Raw genomic sequence first — 12,450 nt, 5'->3', positions numbered from 1 at the left:
CGTCCTGGCTGGGACGCTGTTCTCCCCGCTCCAATACCAGTCGCTGCCTCCCAGGGACTTCTCCTACCGGCTGCGTCCCACGCCGCCCGCGCGACCTGGCTGGTCCCCTTCCCGGGGTTAGTTCAGGGGGGTGGAGCAACTCTCCGTGTTTATGCCGTACCTGCGTCCAGTCCAAATCCCTGCGGGACGGTTCCCCGGCTCGGACGCTGCTCTTTCTGCTCCAAGACCAGTCACTGCCTCCCGGGGACTTCTCCTACTGGCTGCATCCCACGCCTCCCGTGGAACCGGCTGGTCCCCCTCCCGGGGTTAGTTCAGGGGGTGGAGCCGCTCTCTGTGCTTGTGCCGTACCTGACTGGTACACTGGCTCCAGGCTCTGGAAACAATCGCTGCTTCCCCGTATTAGTTCGTTCTCCATCTCTAAATCTGTGTTTGTTGTTCAGGGTTCGTAGATTGTTATGTATGTGATCGATTTACTTGTTTTTCTGTGTCTTTGTTGTAAGAGGGATCCGAGGTAGCGTCTGCCTAGTCCGCCATCTTGGCTCCGCCCCTTGCATACTTTTTCTATAAACTAAAACTCCTCTAAAAAATAGTGTATTAAAAAATAATTTTTTTGTTTGTTTAATGAAAGGGCAGGATCGTGTGTTGAGGGGCGGGATTCACCATCAAGACCAATTCAAATTTATATTGAATATTTATAATCATTTAAAATTTGAAATATTAACATTTAAATTTTTAATAAAATAATTCTTAAAATTAATAATTTTAATGAAACATGAGCATTCTTTTCTTTTCTCTGTTTGTCTTTTAGAGTTCTCAGGGCTCTGGCTTCACACCTTCTCCTGGGGCGACAATGGACCATTTCCAGCAGGCTGGATGCAGCGTTGACTCCAATGCCTGACAGCCACTTGCCTCCAAGTATTGCAGTGTCTGAAAAGTAAGTCCTGTGATCGATCGTGTGGTCCCAGGTGACAGTGGCAGTGGGGCAAGTGCAGTCAACGTCTTTAATCCCGGGACTGGAAGTGTTCTGGGATCAAATTATCTAGAAATCAGCTTTCAAGCAGGGCAAAAGGGTTATCCACTGAAGCCCACTGAAAAAGAACTTTCAAGTGTGTTTCCTGTTGTACTAGAATTTGAGTTTATAATAATGAACATTATTCTTGAAAAAAGCATGACTGTAGTGAGTGACCAACATGTTATTTGGTGTACACAAGTGCAGATTTACTACTATCTTTTGCTACCGTGATTGATTTCTAAAGTATCATAAGAGTAAAGTAAACAAAAGAAAACCATCACTATCAGTCCTATAATTTTTATATGCCAACTGTTTTTTAATATTTCTCTTACTTCTTGTCCAAAAAGATACAATTTTTATCTAGTTGCTATCATAGCGTTCTTTTACTTTATGACTTATTTGAACAAACATTTTCATTGACTTTTTTGCCCTGCTTTTTATTTTGAAAAACTTCAAATCTACAGAAAGGTTGAAAGAACAGTACAGTGAACACCCAGATTTACCAGGTTTTATCCACACACACACACATGCATTCACGCAGATTGTAAATGAGTGTGTGTTCAATTAATTTTTTTCTGAATCATTTGAGAATAAATTGCAGACATAATGACCTACTTTGGCATGTATCTCCTCAGTACATAGACTGTCTTCTACCAAACCATAATGCCACTAACACTGTGAAATTTAATATTAATAAAATTACATTATCCAATACAGAGTCCATATTCAAGTAACCCTGGTTGTCCCCAAAATATTCTTTGTAGCTGTTGCTCCCCATCTAGCAATCAATTAAGGACCATGTATTAAATATGGTTATGTTTCTTTAATTATAAACTAAATCCCCGCTTTCATTTTTATATTACATGATATTGGCAATTTTGAAGAATTAAGCCATTCATCTGCTATTCCCTCATAATTAGATTCAGGTGGATATTTTGTGCACTTCTCATTAATCACATCATTTTGACGTGTCACTGGTGATCAGGTTGTTCACCTGGCTGAGGTAGTTTCCACCAACACTTTCCTTTATAAAGTTACCTTTTTCTTATTACTTATAATTAACAAGTAATCAGTGGGATGAACTTTGAGACTGTATGCATATTTTCTTCCCCGGCTAATTTTCACCCAAGGGTTTGAGTGTCCAGTGATGGTTCCATTATATTTTTAATGTATCAAACCAAAAAAACCAAACCCACTGCCGTCGAGGCAATTCTGACTCATAGCCACCGTATAGGATGGAGTAGAACTGCCCAGTAGAGTTTCCAAGGAGCGCCTGGTGGATTCGAACTGCCAACCTCTTGGTTAGCAGCCATAGCACTTAACCACTACACCACCAGGGTTTCCTTTTAATGTATCAGGACATCAAATTTTCTTTCCTGTCAGGTGGTCCTCCCTTTTTCTCATTTTCCTAATGTTTTCCTTACGAGGTACTCAGCCACGGGGAGTATACTGAGGCAGTCAAGAGGAGGTCTCTGGAATTGTACCAGCTAGGTGTGCATCTAGGTACATGTCTCGTCTCTGCCATACACCAACCTGGTGGCCCTGAGCAAATACTTCACAAACCCTCAGTGCCCTTACCATTAAAATTTGGACAGTAAGAATAACTATCTCAGGAGGTATTTGTTGTGGGGTAGAGCCCACTGGCAGTACTTGCTGTTAGCTCTCAGTTGTTGGAAGCTGGAAGGAGGTGGGCTTGGTGACCTCTGGGTGCCTCTTTCCTTCTCTTTGGCAAAAACCCTAATAATCCTGAATGACACCACAGGCTCCGTAGCCCCCCTGGCGGCTCATCACCACCCTCCTCCTGCTTCCTCTTTCTTAGCATCTCCTGCCAGGGCACCCTCTGCCTGTTTCTTGTGCCCTTGATGTGTCTTTGGGCAGGGCTGTGCCTTTTCTGGAAACCCTGGTGGCGTAGTGGTTAAGTGCTATAGCTGCTAACCAAAAGGTCAGCAGTTCAAATCCATCAGGGGCTCCTTGGAAACTCTATGGGGTAGTTCTACTCTGTCCTATAGGGATAGGGTCGCTATGAGTCAGAATCAGCTCGACGGCAGTGGGTTTGTTTTTTTGGTTTTGGGTGCCTTTTCTATTTTCCCAGGTGCTGGCACTACACAGTAGTCTACGGAATGAGGGAATTGTAGGTCAAAGGCAAATCTCTGATTCTGCGTAAACAGAGTAAATCATTTGGGTTTAATTTAATGTGTGGATGGAAATATTATAACCAACCAACCAGCTGCTGTTCTGCCTCCTAGCGGCCCCAGGTGTGTCAGAGTAGAACTGTGCTCCACAGAGTTTTCAGAGTCCGATTTTTCAGAGTAGATTGTCAGGCCTTTTTCTGAGATGCCTCTGGGTGGACTTAACCGCCAGCCTTCAGTTAGCAGCTGAGCATACTTAACCACTTGCAGCACCCAGGGACTCCATGGAAATAGTTATAAAAAAAAAAAAAAAAAAAAAAAACAGTTACAATGGAGCCGATTCTGACTCATGGTGATCCCATATGGTTCAGAATGTAACTGTGCTCCACAGGGTTTTTAATGGCTGTGACCTTTCAGTAGATAGCCAGGCCTTTCTTCTAAGGCAATCCCAGGACGAGTGTTGGGGGCACCAACCTTTGTTACTAGCCGAGCACTTCAGTGCCACCCAGGGGTTCCTGCGGAAATAGTAGGGCTGTTTTGTTTTGTTTCTCAAAGTGTATCCTATGGAATTTCTGTCCACTTGGAACCTGAGCTGGTCCTGAGTGGGTACCACACTCCCAACCTGTATGCGTGAGAATGAAGGGAAGCAGGTTCCAAGCTGGGAAAAGCGCCCTATGGAGAAGCCCCTTCTGGAGGTCGCAGGTCCCGAGCTGGAGGACCCCCTGGGCAGTGACTGCACAGTCGGGCTGGGGGCAGGACCACAGGGAGTCCCAGGAGCTCACGTGTCCTCCACAGAAGGTCTGATCAGGGCACTGCGTCCAGGATCAAGCCCACAGGGGGTGACTACGACCTCTAAAGGAGTGATGGACTGCAGGCTGCAGCACAGCACAGCTCTGAGTGGTGAAGCTGGGGCCTGAAGTCCACCGGGGAAACAGGCTCTGCCTACCTTAGCCAACAGGTGGAACGAGTGGGGGAGGTGCTGGACGAGAGATGTCATCCCGCGGTGGTTCTCCTTGCAGTTCTGTGGAAGACCACAACGCTTGGAGTGGTGGAGCCGGGCCGGGCCCAGGTGCTCCCCCCACTATATAGTTGGGGGGCTGCGGGTACATCCTCACGGAGCGTTAGTTCCCGTCAGCCCTGTTGGGTCTGCCCACAGAGTGGTTTGGGGCGCGGTGTGCGCCTACAGTCCCAGAACGAGTGTCAGAGGCCAGGCCCATGTACCCAGCCTCCCTCCTCGCTCCCACCCTTCTGTTTGTGCGTCAGCGCCCTGGGCTCTAGGGCTGCCGCAGGGAAGGCCCTTTCCTGACTTGCAGGGGCTCTTGGGTCACCCTGGTCCCAGGCAGACGTCAGCAGGCAGGTGGGTGTCAGAGGCCGCCACGCATGCACAGGAGCGCCTACCTGAGTGCCAGAACTTTAATCTTTTAACTCTGTTAAATGGAAAAAAGGTTCAAGTTCACTCTTCCTCCTTGGGCAGAGGGATCTGCAGGTGGAGGGGAAGGCGTGCTTTCACTTTGGCCCCCTGCAGCCCTGTCGCCTTTCCCTTTGCCTTCCTCGGGGTGCAGGCCGCTGCAGGGTTTTCTCCTGAGGGGGTTTCAACTCCTGGCTACACCCTCGCTGTGGGCCTGCGAGTGGGTGAATCAGCTTTCTGTGCCTCAGTTTCCCCGTCTCTGACACACAGATGCTGAGATTCGCAGCACACACCCATAGGGCACAGATGAGATGTGGTTAGTATATAAGACATCCTCAGGGCTGAACACCTGGCCAGAGCTCCCAAAATCTTAGTGATAATCACAGCCATCATCCCCCAAGGGGCTGGGGTAGTGCAGGGCTCACAGTGAGGGCAGCTGCCTTCCTCCGCCCCTGCCCCCACCTCTGTCGCAATTATTATCACCAACAACTGTGCCGTGAAGCTACAGCCCAGTGCAGCCCTCAAGGTCGCTCTGCAGTGGTCTGCTGTGAGCCCTGTGGGTGGGTCCAGAAAGCTGTCACTCAGTGTAATTGATTTTCTGGTGTCACAGCACCCAGAATTGCCAGCCCATCACCCCCATCTAGAGCCTCCTGTGTGCTGGCCCTGTGCAGGGCAAGTCAGACCCACTGAGGAGTGAGAGGTGGCCTTGGAACCTGAGGCCCTGCACCCTGGCCACATCTTACTTTCCTAAGTGTGTAGTGGCCCTTTAGGACCTGGCCCCATTGTGCTTCCTCCCAGCCTTCTCCTGGTCTTTGCGTCCTGACCAGAGGCTGCTCCCACAAGGCCCAAGGGAGCTCCTGACCCTGGGCTGCAGAGCAGACTGGCTGTGTGGGGGCCTTTATTCTGACACTCAGAGGGTAAGGCCCATGCAGCCTGGACACTCCCTGAAATAATCCTGAAACCCCTGCTCCCATGAGCGCATCTAAGCAGACAGCTAGCAGTTTACATTACAAATAATATAATATGTGTACGATATACAAATAGGGGCAAAGATGTTGTTTCTAGCATATTGTAAATAATGACATCTTAAAATGTTGCATCAGGTTGTAAAAACATATGCAGCCTAAATACTCGTCTTCATTCATTCAAAATACATGACCAGGGCCTTCTTTCCTATTGACATATAAACCATTTTGTTTTCTCTTTGACTTTATATTCACATTCTATGTCCCCTGCAAACCTTTATCATAATGTACTCTTCTGCTGGAAAGTCATTTATTGATCATTTTATCATATTTCTTTGCATATGTATGTCTGTTTATACAGACATATATATACATTTATGATAAAGCACTTAATGACTGAGTTATCATTGCCATTTATAGTTTGATATTCATGCACAATTGATCAAAGCAACATAACTACATAAAAACTTAAAAAATAAAACATAATGGAAAAGGATCTGTGAATGAGATGGGTAACAAAGGGGCTTCCGTGGAGCCTTGAGTAAAAAACTCTGGGCTCAGGCCTTGTCTGGCACCCGATTCCCCACTCTAGAGCAGTGTCGGGCGTGGGAAATAAGAACCTCAGGGTTCCTCCCCACAGATGGAGTTTTGAAAAGATTATATATGGAATTTGAGAATTCCAAAATTGATTGCTTAAAAGCTATGCATGCTCATGTTCCCATGAAAAACATAAAAGTACCCAGGGGATTTACTTGATAACCACAGCGCCAGGCTATCCTCTGTCAAGGTCAGTGGGCCTGAGGTGACCTCCACCTCCTGACTCCCTGGAACCACTGTCCATGCTGCTGCACCCCTTTCCCCTTGTGCTCACTCCCACATGTACGGCCCCCAACTCCTCCACCCCACTGCTCCACTTGTAACCGCAGAACCCCCAGACAGAATCAGGATGGACCAAGAGTCTCCCAGAGAAGTTTAGAGGTGGCACTAATTAATGTGTATAAAAGTTACACTCCAAATCTTTCTTTCCTGGAGTCAATGTGTCCCTCCATGTAGGCTGTACTGTGGCCACGCTGGAAGTGCTAATGTGTCTGTGTGTAGTAACACAGCTTCCTTCTGCAGGGCCATGGCAGATGGATCGCAGTGTGTGCCCATTGGCATTATCTGGAAAGACCCTGCAAACCCAAACCTGGCTTTGGGGCTGCCCCTTCCAGCCCTAGGGCCAAGCATACAAAACAGTCTCAGTCCCCAGTGAGACTAAAGGAATATAAATTCATAAAAGGGTTGCACATTCAGGTGTAGTTCTTGAATCTTTTGATAAGAAGGTACTTGCTAGCCACCCAGACATTGCACCACCACAAATGGTGAATGGGGGTCGCCAGTTACGATAAGGCTGGGAAACCAGTTTCTATGGGGTCATTGTTTAGCACCTTGCTGAATCCCTTCCGTCTTCTGTGGGCATTTGTACAGCAAAAAAAAAAAAAAAAAAAAAAGCCCAGTTCTTAGACATATCATCTGTTAGCAAATGGCAAAGCTTATTTAACTTATTAGTGAGGGAACTAGCAGGAAGACAAATGGTCTGGCTAAGAGCATTTGAGTAACTGGGATTTATAAAGTCACTGGGAAAGAAATACAGGCATAAAGCTGCCAAGAGCAATAAAACAGTGCCATACTTGGGGTTAATTTTTCCACTGGGCTGTAAAAATCATAGTAAGTTATCAATTTCTGCAAATAAACTTCCAACATTGCTGGGCTATAAACTCTGTCCATTTTTATAAGTTGTGGATTATTAAATTAATATTTGTGATTTTTTCAAGAGTTTCAGAATAGGATCAAACAGGCTTACTAGAAAATGTTCTAGCAGGATATCAAAATATGAAGCGATCCTCATTTTTCCTTTTCCTAAATGTGGGACAAATTACCCTTTGACACTTAGCTTTAAGAAGGTGGCTGACAAATGGTGAGTGATGGTGTATCACCATCTCAAGGTGCTGGTTTGGGGCTAGCACAGTGAACTTAAGCAAGCATGTAGATGCTATAAGGGGGATCTGCGGGGGATGCTTCTGAGTGGTTCCCAATCACCCCTGCCTCCTGGCGTTCACGTCCTTGTATAATCCTCTGCCCTTGTGTGGGGACTGAACCAAGTGACTCAATTCTAAAACACAGAACACTGCAAAAGTACTGGAATCTACTTCTGAGATCAGGTTACAAAAGACTGACTTCCCTCTTGCTCGTACTATCTCTGACCCTTCTCGCTTGCTATGATAAGACAAGCATTGTCGTGTTGTGAGGTGACCTGTGGTGAGGCCAGTGTGGCAAGGAACCACTGTCATTAGCCCAACAACCCCCATGAAACTGAAACGTGCCACATTCACATGGATGAGCTTGGAAGGGATCCTTCCCCAGCCGAGCCTTTCGATGAGACTGGAGCCCCAGCAACACCTTGACTGCATGTTGTGAGAGACCCTGAATGGGAGAACCTAGCTAAGCTATACCCCTACATTAGACCCATACAAACTGTGAAGCAATCAGTGTGGATTGTTTCAAGTCACAAAATTAGGGGCTAATTTGTTTTGTAGCAACAGGCAAGGAATATCGCACCCATGAAATGTGTAGTTTTGATGGTTCTTGGATATGGGCTTTTCAACAGAGCTCTCATTTGTTTCTGTCTATTCTCCCATCTTCCTTCTCCCTCATCTTCTCCTTCTCCCTTCCTCCATCATTTACTTTATTAATCTTCTTTTCTTAATTCCTGTTCCATTTGGTTTCCCCTTCTCTAGTGTCTGTGATAGCATCCTTACCTATAGAGAATCTTGAACTCAGAGGCAGCTTGGCGGCGGGGACAGTGTGTAGCTCAGACAAAAATACTCCATCCTGGACCAGTAGCAAAAGAAATGTCTTTGTTGAAATCAACTGCTTTAAACTTACTGTGAATATTTCCTTCATGGCTTAAATACTTCTTGTTTGATCTTGAGCTCATGCTTAGTGTGTGAGTGAAATTGGTCTCAGGGGATTATGGAAACATATTTTTCTGCTTTAAAGTGCAATTTCTTTCTTCACTCAAACAGCTGATCCTATAAATTTGAACTTCATATTTGTTAGTTTCAATACAGAAGCAGCTTTTTAGGAATTGTAAGCTCATCTGAGATTATATTAAAACATTAAATTAAATTATTTAATATATTTTAAATATATTAATATAATTAAGTATATATTAAGTAAATAAAATAATTATATTATTTAATATATTTTATATAAAATATTAAAATACTACCTAAAGAAAATATTTAAAATGGAAATCCAGAGGGTTGTATTTGGTTTCTAAGGTTATTAACTGGAGGCAGTAATGGTTAATGCACTCTGCTGCTGACTGAAAGGTCAGAGGTTTGAATCCACCCAGAGGTGCTTGGGAAGAAAAGTCCTGGTGACCTACTTCTAACATCAGCCATTTAAAGCCCTGTGAAGCATAATTATACTCTGATGCACACGGGGTCACCGGGAGTCAGGGTCGACTTCGTGACAGCTAGTGTTTTTTGTTTTTGTTTTTTAAGGTTATTAGTTTAAAAATGTATTTGCCAATAAATAAATAGGTAAATAACAACCACAATACTATCACGCTTAACCTCTGTTTTAGTGCTCACTATGACTCGACGGCACTGGGTGGGGAATGTGCTGGGCAGTGAGCTAAGCCTGTTACGTGCATTATCAAATGTAATCACCACCACAACTGTGTAAAACAGGAACTGATGTCCTCATTTCAATGATGAGGGAATGAGAAGCAGGGAATAATCAAGTTTTATTTGTGTTCCTGTGTGAATTTGTGTTTTAAGGTAAATGCTTCTAGCAACTGAAGGTGGAAACTCAGGGTAAATAAGGAAGAAGAGAGATTAGTAGATTAACCCATTAACCCAAGTCACCAGGTAATTATAGAAAGCTGGGTGGGATCTTAAATCCAGTATCTTGACATCATCTATTTAAAATGTCCAAAGCCCTCCAGAGTAATGGATGTATGTTATTTGTTGTTGTTAGGTGCCATTGAGTCGGTTCCAACTCAAAGCGACCCTATGCACAACACAACAAAACACTGTCCAGTCCTGCACCATCCTCAAAATTGTTGTCATGCTTGAGCTCATTGTTGTAGCCACTATATCAATCCACCTCATTGAGGGTCTCCCACTTTTCTGCTGACCCTGTACTTTGCCAAGCATGATGTCCTTCTCCAGGGACTGATCCTTCTGGACAACATGTGCAAAGTATGTTAGACGCATTCTCACCATCCTTGCTTCTAAGGAGCATTCTGGTTGCACTTCTTCCAAGACAAATTTGTTCATTCTTTTGGCAGTCCATGGTATATTCAATATTCTTTGCCAACACCACGATTCAAAGGCGTCAGTTCTTCTTTGGTCTTCCTTGTTCATTATCCAGCTTTCACATGCATATGATGTGATGGAAAATACCATGGCTTGGATCAGGCGCACCACAGTCTTCAAGGTGACATCTTCGCTTTTCAACACTTCAAAGAGGTCTTTTGCAGCAGATTTACCCAATGTAATGCGCTGTTTGATTTCTTGACTGCTGCTTCCATGGCTGTAGATTGTGGATCCAAGTAAAACGAAATCCTTGATAACTTCAATCTTTTCTCCGTTTATCATGATGTTGCTTATTGGTCTAGTTGTGAGGATTTTTGAATAGGTATGGTGAAAGGATACAACCCAGACGCACACCTTTCCTGACTTTAAACCATGCAGTATCACCTTGTTCTGTTTGAACGACTGCCCCTTGATTATGTACAGGTTCCTCATGAACACAATTAAGTGTTTTGGAATTCCCATTCTCCCCAATGTTATCCATAATTTTGTTATGATCCACACAGTTGAATGCCTTAACATAGTCAATAAAACACAGGTAAACATCTTTCTGGTATTCTCTGCTTTCAGCCAGGACTCATCTGACATCAGCAATGATAACCCTGGTTCCACGTCCTCTTCTACATCTGGCTTGAGTTTCTGGCAGTTCCCTGTCGATATACTGCTGCAGGCACTTTTGAATGATCTTCAGCAAAATTTTGCTTGCATGTGATAAGAATGATATCGTTTAATAATTTCCACATTCGGTTGGATCACCTTTCCTGGCAAGAGGCATAAATATGGATCTCTTCCAGTCAGTTGGCCAGGTAGCTGTCTTCCACATTTCTTGGCATAGACATGTGAGCACTTCCAGTGCTGTACCCGTTTGTTGAAACATCTCAATTGGTATTCCATCATTCCCAGAGCCTTGTTTTTCACCAGTGCCTTCAGTGCAGCTTGGGCTTCTTCCTTCGATATCATCAATTGCTGATCATGTTACCTCCTGAAATGGTTGAACGTCAGCCAATTCTTTTTGGTATGCTGACTCTGTGTATTCCTGTCATCTTCTTTTGATGCTTCCTGTATCATTTAATATTTTTCCCATAGAATCCTTCACTATTGCAACTCGAGGCTTGAATTTTTTCTTCAGTTCCTTCAGCTTGAGAAATGCTGAGCGTGTTCTTCCCTGTAGATTTTCTATCTCCAGGTCCTTGCACATGTCATCATAATACTTTACTTTGTCTTCTTGAGCTGCCCTTTGAAATCTTCTGTTCATCTCTTTTACTTCATCATTTCTGCCTTTCTTTTTAGCTACTTGACATTCAAGAGCAAGTTTCACAGTTTCTTCTGACATCCATTTTGGTCTGTTCTTTCCTGCCTTTTTAATGACCTCTTGCTTTCTTCATGTATGATGTCCTTGATATCATTCCACAACTCGTCTGTTCTTCAGTCATTTGTGTTCAGTGCATCAAATCTATTCTTGAGACGGTCTCTAAATTCAGGTGGAATATACTCAAGGTCATACTTTGGCTCTAGAGCAAATAAATGAATTCATCAACACGGCAGAGTATAAGATCTACACACAAAAATCAGGGAAATTAATAAAACAATTCCATTTACAAAAGCATCTAAAAAATAAATAAAATACCTAGCAATGAGTTTAACCAGGGAAGTGAAAGACTTGTACAGGAAAACTATAAAACATTGCTGAAAGAAATTAAAGAAGATCTAAGTAAATGAAAAGACATCCTGTGTTCATGGATTAGAAGACTTAATGTTGTTACATCAATACTACCCAAAGTGATCTGTTAATTCAATGGAATTCCTATCAGAATTCCAACAGCTTTTTTGCAGAAATGGAAGAAGGCACTCCTGAATTCATATGGAACTACAAAAGGCCCCTGAGTAGCCAAAACACACTTGAAGAGGAAGAACAAAGTACAAGGACTCATGTCCAAATTTCAGAACAAACTATAAAGCTACAGTAATCAAAACAGTATGGTACTGGCATAAGGATAGATATATATGCCAACAGAATATAATTAAGAGTCCAGAAATAAACTCATACATCTACTGCCAACTTATTTTCAACAAGACTCCTAAGTCTATTCAACTGGGAAAGTAGTGTCTTCAACAAAAGGCGCTAGGACAAGTGGATCTCCACATGCAGATGAATGAAGTGAGACTCATACTCATAGCATATAAGAAAATTAACTCATAATAGACTAGTAGCCAAAATATGATAATTAAAACCATCAAACCCTTAGAAGAAAACATAGGGGTAGTGCTTCAAGAACTTTTTTTTTTTTGACAACGTATTCTTAGAAGTGACACTAAAATCACAAGCAAAAAAGACAAAATAGCTACATTGGACTTTACTGAAATTAAAACTTTTGTGCATCAAAGGGATTTATCAAGAAAGTCAAGAGATAACCTACAGATGGGAGATAATATTTGGTAACCATATATGTGATAAGAGTTTAATATCCAGAATATATTAAACTCCTACAGCTCAACAACAAAAAGACAAGCAACCCAATTAAAAAATGGGCAAAGGACTTGAATAGACATTTTTGCACAGAAGATATACAAA

General features: G+C 43.4%; 1 protein-coding gene across 4 annotated transcripts in view; it reads left to right on the top strand.

Annotated features, from left to right (window-relative positions):
- The window catches only part of OTUD7A (OTU deubiquitinase 7A), a 390,159-nt gene that overhangs the window by 182,695 nt on the left and 195,014 nt on the right, over positions 1 to 12,450 (top strand). For all 4 annotated transcript variants that reach the window (XM_049905451.1, XM_049905454.1, XM_049905453.1 and 1 more), the window contains exon 2: positions 809 to 934. In XM_049905451.1, coding sequence (XP_049761408.1) covers positions 891 to 934 — 44 coding nt within the window. In that variant the 5' untranslated portion in view covers positions 809 to 890. The remainder of the gene's footprint in view (positions 1 to 808; positions 935 to 12,450) is intronic.

The sequence above is a fragment of the Elephas maximus genome, chromosome 13 (genome assembly GCF_024166365.1).
Source record: "Elephas maximus indicus isolate mEleMax1 chromosome 13, mEleMax1 primary haplotype, whole genome shotgun sequence".
In the NCBI taxonomy this organism is placed as follows: domain Eukaryota; kingdom Metazoa; phylum Chordata; class Mammalia; order Proboscidea; family Elephantidae; genus Elephas; species Elephas maximus.
Note: the sequence above shows the minus strand (reverse complement) of the source record. Positions and strands in the feature narration are given on the sequence as shown.